Below are 6,000 nucleotides of genomic sequence, written 5' to 3' on the forward strand. Positions count from 1 at the left end.
TCCTAAAAATAACAGCAGCCTCATTGTGTTGCAGGAAACAGATGATCATCTCTCCACGTCTCTGTGCAGTAACCAGGTGGAGGCAGAAGTCATTGTGCACTCTGAGTTGTCAGACCCCAGTGGGAGGGAGAAGGAGGAGGGCAGCGAGCGGGATTCTAACGCCACCCGGGGGCCGTCGTTATCAGAGGACCTGTATTCCCCTCTGAGTCGGCCGAGTTCACCGAGAGAAGAGGTGGAGCACCTCCAAAACCTTTCGGCAGCTGAAAGTCCCCCGAGTCTTCCCTCAAGAACATTGACGGCTCGTCACAGTGAGGAGGCAGAAGGCACCAGGCGACAGCAGAATGGCGACAGGGAGCCTCAGCCGGACACACGCCTCACCAATGGTTTCCACTCTCCTAAGACTCCGAGGCCGATGCTGAAACCTGAGCATCTGGAAATGGAGGACTCCAGACACTGCCCGTCCGCTGCAGGGAAGGCTATCTCTGCCGGACTACCTTCTGCACCCTTCGTCAGCCCCGGCTTTGTGCACTCTACCTCAGCTGCTCACATATATCTGTGCCCTTAACTTTCATCCACGCAGGGACATTTCAGACTGTTTTTTTTTTGTTGTTTTTTCTTTTTCCAGGAAGAATCCATGAAAAAAAAATATTTTTATGTACATTATCACTGGAATTCTTTCTCTTCCTTGCATAGTTTTATAGGTACTTTGAATCCATCATTTCACATATGTGTATACATAAGAAGTGTTTTCTTTCTTTTTTTTTGTAGAGGTCCAGAACTGTTTCAGGTTCTACATCTTTGTGGATTCTTTCCAGATCACAAAAAGAAGATGAGAAAGTTTGAATACAAGTAGAGCAGAAGCTGAGTGAAGTCGCCCCCCCACCCCAACTTCTTCAAATCAGACAAAACTGGTGTCCATCAACTCGACTACATTTGTGCTGGTTTGTGCAGCTAAAGTTTTTGTTTATGCTGCTTTGGCTTTGAAGATATTAATGAAAGTTTAAAGGTCAAAAGGTCAACCAGCTCCTCTTCTCCCCTACTTTTACTAAATCAAAATAAAATTAAACTTTCATTAATATCTTCAAAGCCAAAGCAGCACAAACAAAAGTCTTTGCAAACCAGCACAAATGTAGTCGAGTTGATTGACACAATTTGAAGAAAGGGGAGGTGCAGGTGCTAGTTGACCTTTCGTGACCCCTGGAAACATTTCTTAATATCTTTAAAATGATATCGGCACAAATGATAATTTTTGCTGCACAAACGTTTGAGGTGGGGGTCAACTTCACTCAGGTCAGAGCAGAAGGGAGTGAATTATAGATGGGCACTTCCTGTTGTTGGCGTTCCACTCGGGGAGGACATTACAACAGGAAGTGATGTAGTAATTGGACGGGGTTTCATCAGCTGTGTCAGGGTGTGTTGCTTCATTGATATCCCCACAATGTGTCGTTGAGAAATGAGCCTTAAAGAGTATTCACTAATGTCAGAGTGCAGAACACCCACATCCTGTAGACTCAGGGTCCAAACACTCACACAGGGATTCTAGCTAGCGCTGGTCCTGTGTACCGTATACAAACATTTCCTGAGTGGAGAGTGGAGGGTACCGGGGGGGGGGAGATTCTTTGGTGCTTTAATATTTTAGTTGCATTTATAACCTGTGTATATTTTCTATTCGGTGCAAGTACAAACCATGTCAGAGTGAAGTGAACAAGGTTCGGTAGATGTGGAGCCACATGTCCATTTGGGAGAGTGGGGGGGGAACTAGGTTTTTTTTACTAGTTATCAGAGGGGCTATCTTGTGTTAACATCAGAGTACCTCAATGTTGACAACGGTTGCATTTAAGCTGGAGGGAAAACAAAGGGGAGATTTCACAGCAATCCATGCAGACCACCCTCCTGATTTAGCTCGGCAGGGATGCACCTCTGTCCATACTGATGTCAGAACGCTGTTACACAAAAAGTAAAACTCTTCCAACGAGGCTGGTTGATGGCTTAAAAAGTGTTTGCCCCTTTGCAGATTTTTTTTTTTTGTTTGTCTTGCTTTTGTTTTTTTGTCATATTTAAATGTTTCAGATGACCAAATTTAATGTAGTGTGTTCACTACAAAATCGTAGTGAATACAAAAGGCTTTTTTTTAATTTTTTTAAATTAAAATTTAGTGAAAGTCAATTTAGCTCTTTTGGAGGGTTTTCGAACATGAACAACGTGTTTAAGGTCACACAGCAGGATCTGTGAATACGACACGTGTGATGTTACTTAAACCAAATGCTGTTTTAGTTTTATGTCAGACATACTAGGAAGCTCATCCTCCAGAACTGTCCAGAGTTTTTCCATCTGTTCCAAAATGTTTTTTTTTTTCTTTCCTGAGAATGGGGTTGTAAGTTTGAATTCCTTTTGATCAGCATATGATATGAAACTCTTACATGAATTCAAATTTCACCTGGTTTTTCTTATTGTTGGAAGACAAAGATCCACCTTAACTCCTGCGGAGGTTTGCCACCGTTTCATGTTTTGTCCATTTTGTGGATAATGGCTCTGACTAGGGAACAAAAGCCTCAGAAATGGCCTTGTAACTCCAACCAGACTGATGGTTGTCAGTCTGGTTGTAAGTTACTCAGTCAGTAACTTTGCAATCTGTTCTTGAATTTATTCAGGCAGGATTTGTTTTTAAAACCATTTATCCTACTTCACGTTGTGGGACAGGTTCTGTTTGACTGATCTTTTGGTTCTTCTAGCTTTAATTTGGCCTGTTAAAGGCCAGACGATACATAATAACAATAATAGTTCAAACTTAAGTAGTGCTTTTTAGGAAACTCAGAGACGCTTAACTCATGACTTTACAAGGAGGGCGGGTTGTAATGGATAACTGTCCCCCTCTGAATAAAAGGATTTGTCATTTGAAAACTCCTCTTTAGATTATGTGCAATTGATTTGGTAATCTGAAACATGCAAGACTGACAAAAAGGTAAGAAAAAAAAGACATCTATAAGGGAGCTAATATTTTTTTTAGAGCAAAATCTATGGAAAAATGACCCCAGTTTTTGTATTTATGCTCATGTGATTTTGAATAAAAACATGTTGAAAATATTTCTTGTATTTTCGGTCCGATTCATTTTGATGTCATTATTGGTCGGAGCAGTGTTCACAAGGACTGGTGCATCCCTCTTTTCTTTTTTTGTTTTGTCTCAACGTCACTACCTCATTTCTTTTCTGAAGGGTTGTTCTGCTTGTTTTACCCTTAACTGGCGCCTTTATACGACAATTTTTCTAAACTCGTCTGACTCTCGGTGCAAACAGAAAGCATCGGACGGCGACTCTGCGGTCGTGCTTTTATATCGAAACAAGGAATGTATGCCCTTTAGCCATTTGTGGATTTTGTCTCTCTGTGTAAAAGTTCCCTGTTGCATTTTCTGTGCTCAACCAAAAGCCTTCGTACTCGGTGGATACTTCGTCAGACCTGAATGTTTGCTTCAGACGTTTTCGTGGATGTGGGCATGAGATGTTTGTGAGTTTTTGACAGTTCTGCAGCTCAACACGTCAATAGCTGCAGCTGGTGTCATTGTTTTCTGTCTTCTGTATCACAGCTTTCAGCTGCTTCCATTCTGCCCTTTATTATAAATAGACTTTCTGAAGGCTAGAAATTGTATGATTTGATTTGAGAGATCTTTTTTTTTTTTTTTTTTTATACTTGTGATGGAAAGAAGGTGGAAACTTTGGTTTGTACAACTGTAAATAGATATTATAACTTACCATCTGTAATTCTTATACAAAAAGGATACAATAAGTTTGTATACTTTTTTTTGGTAACACAAGTTGCTTAGTAACAAGTATGACCTTCTAAATTAAAACTTGGAAATCTGTAACAGTCCACACAGGTCCTTACAAAAATATTCCGTCTTTTCACTTTTTGACACTTTACAGCCACACACACTTCAGTGTGTTGACCTTGGAAAAATGAACAGTCAACACTAGTGTAATTATATAAATTAAGTGGAAAGACAAATGATTAAAAAGGGGGTCTTTTTACCAACAAAATGTGAAAAAAGGGCATGTGCTCGTATTCAGTACCCTTTAATCTGATGCCACAAAATAAAGTATACTTGTGGCGTTCCACAAGGATGAGTACTGGGACCACATCTGGTCGTTTTGCACATAATTGATTTTCACAGATTATATGACATCCTGATAAAATATAGCCACTGATTTCCTTCAGAAGTTAACAAATTAGTGAATTGTCCATGTGTGAACTTTAATTTTGTATAAATCCAGTTGTTCGGTGAAGAAAATGACTCGAGGTCAGAGAGAAAATTGTGGAGAAGTTTAGGTTTGCCGTTTTTAGTCATAGAACTTTAAAAACAAAACAAAAAAAAACTAATTGAAATTTGTAGTGTGCCAATTTCTGCTGCTGTGTCACGTAAAATCCCAATTAAATATGGTGAAGTTTGTGGCTGTAACGTGGCAGAATGTGAGAAAGTTCAAGTTATTGCTTGTCTTCTTTCCAATGGTTTTCTAATTAAGCCAGACCCAAGCTTCCCTTTCTTTCCTTTCTCTGTTTCTGCACGTTTCTGTGCAGCTGTGACAGTCTAACAAGCTCAACCCAAATTATTACATGTTCCAGAAGCACCTCAGCGTGTTTCCATCAGCAAAACACTGTTTCCTCTAACACCTAACCTTTGTCATCTCAGATACAGCGTTAGTACATTTCGAAGAAGTCTATTCTTTTATTTCTTGCTTTCCAGTGTATATTTGTGATTGTGTTTTATTTTCTCTGTAGTTAATTTATCGACAGAAATGAATGTTCTCGAGTGATTAATTGCAACGTGCAGGAGTGAGGGGATCATTTATATATATATATATATATATATATATATGAACTCACGGAAATACTGCTGCAATTGAACAAATTGAAGTGCCAAGCCAGTTTCATTTGCAGCCGATCTTTGATGTCACGGCAGATTTGCATCACTGGCTAACTAAAAAGTCAGCTGTGAACAAATTGACAGGAGGCGGGCGGGGTGGGGGGTTGTAGCGTGTCGACAGCAATATGCCTCGTGTTATGATGATGTGCTCTGTCTGAAAGCTAAGGCAAACCAGTGGAGCCGTGCTTGTGTCGTATCGCCCTTGGAGATTTCTGAATCCTGTAAAATCATCCTAAAAAGACTGAATATCTCAAAACCATTCCAGCATTACTCTCAGCCGTGATTCGTCATGGTAAATTAGCAAAGGTGCTAAAAGTTCCTATTTTATGTTGTTGAAGGAACATGAATTCACTCCCCTTCTTCCCTCAGTGTATTTTGAGCAAGTTTAGTCCCTGTAGTCGGGACTTTGACTAAATGCTTTACATAGAGAACTTGTTGAGCATGTTCTCCCCGACTCAGACATTTTCAGTCTGTTTCTTGACTTGCAACAGCCTTTATTATCAGAGGTAAATATTCCAAACTGCTCCTGCGGTTGCTTTTGTGTACGTTTCTTTCCCATCAACAAATGTAAACTGGCAATAAAAAAAATAAAAAAACCCCAGCTTGGTTACAAAGAATAGATTTCCTTGGCAGAATTTCACAAAATGCTTTTTAAAAGTGACACTGAAGACAAAACTATGAATTTTGAGTTAATGAGTTCAGCAGAAGAGGTAGAAAGTATTGAATGGATCAAGTGGAAATTGTAAAAATGTGACTTTTTTTTTTTTAATCATTGATCTGGTTGTAATGAACCCCAAACTATGATGGATCCAGCTGTGAACAGCAAATATGAATTCTTAACTTTAACTTCCAGGAACCTGTTAATATTTCATTTTCTGTGTTGCCCTCTGACTTGCCTCTTGTTTTTGTTCAACAATCCAAATCTAATGTGAATTTGGCCAATTTGACAGAAAAACATCTGTCCAGCAGCTCAATTAATCATTTTAAAAGTAAAAAAAAAAAAAAAAAAAAAAAAAAAAAATAAAAAATTAAATAATTTTTATTTTTTTTAATTTTTTTTTTTTTTTTTGAGTCTAACGGACCT

General features: G+C 39.1%; 1 protein-coding gene across 1 annotated transcript in view; it reads left to right on the forward strand.

Annotated features, from left to right (window-relative positions):
- Window positions 1-5,907, forward strand: part of igdcc4 (immunoglobulin superfamily, DCC subclass, member 4) — a gene marked incomplete at its 5' end in the record, with an annotated part of 31,565 nt that extends 25,658 nt beyond the window's left edge. The window contains one exon of the mRNA XM_015043678.1: window positions 35-5,907. Coding sequence (XP_014899164.1) covers window positions 35-565 — 531 coding nt within the window. The remainder of the gene's footprint in view (window positions 1-34) is intronic.
- Between the last annotated feature and the right edge of the window lie 93 nt (window positions 5,908-6,000).

The sequence above is a fragment of the Poecilia latipinna genome, unplaced genomic scaffold (assembly GCF_001443285.1).
Source record: "Poecilia latipinna isolate Pla-1442-1.1 unplaced genomic scaffold, P_latipinna-1.0 Scaffold644, whole genome shotgun sequence".
NCBI classification, from domain to species: domain Eukaryota; kingdom Metazoa; phylum Chordata; class Actinopteri; order Cyprinodontiformes; family Poeciliidae; genus Poecilia; species Poecilia latipinna.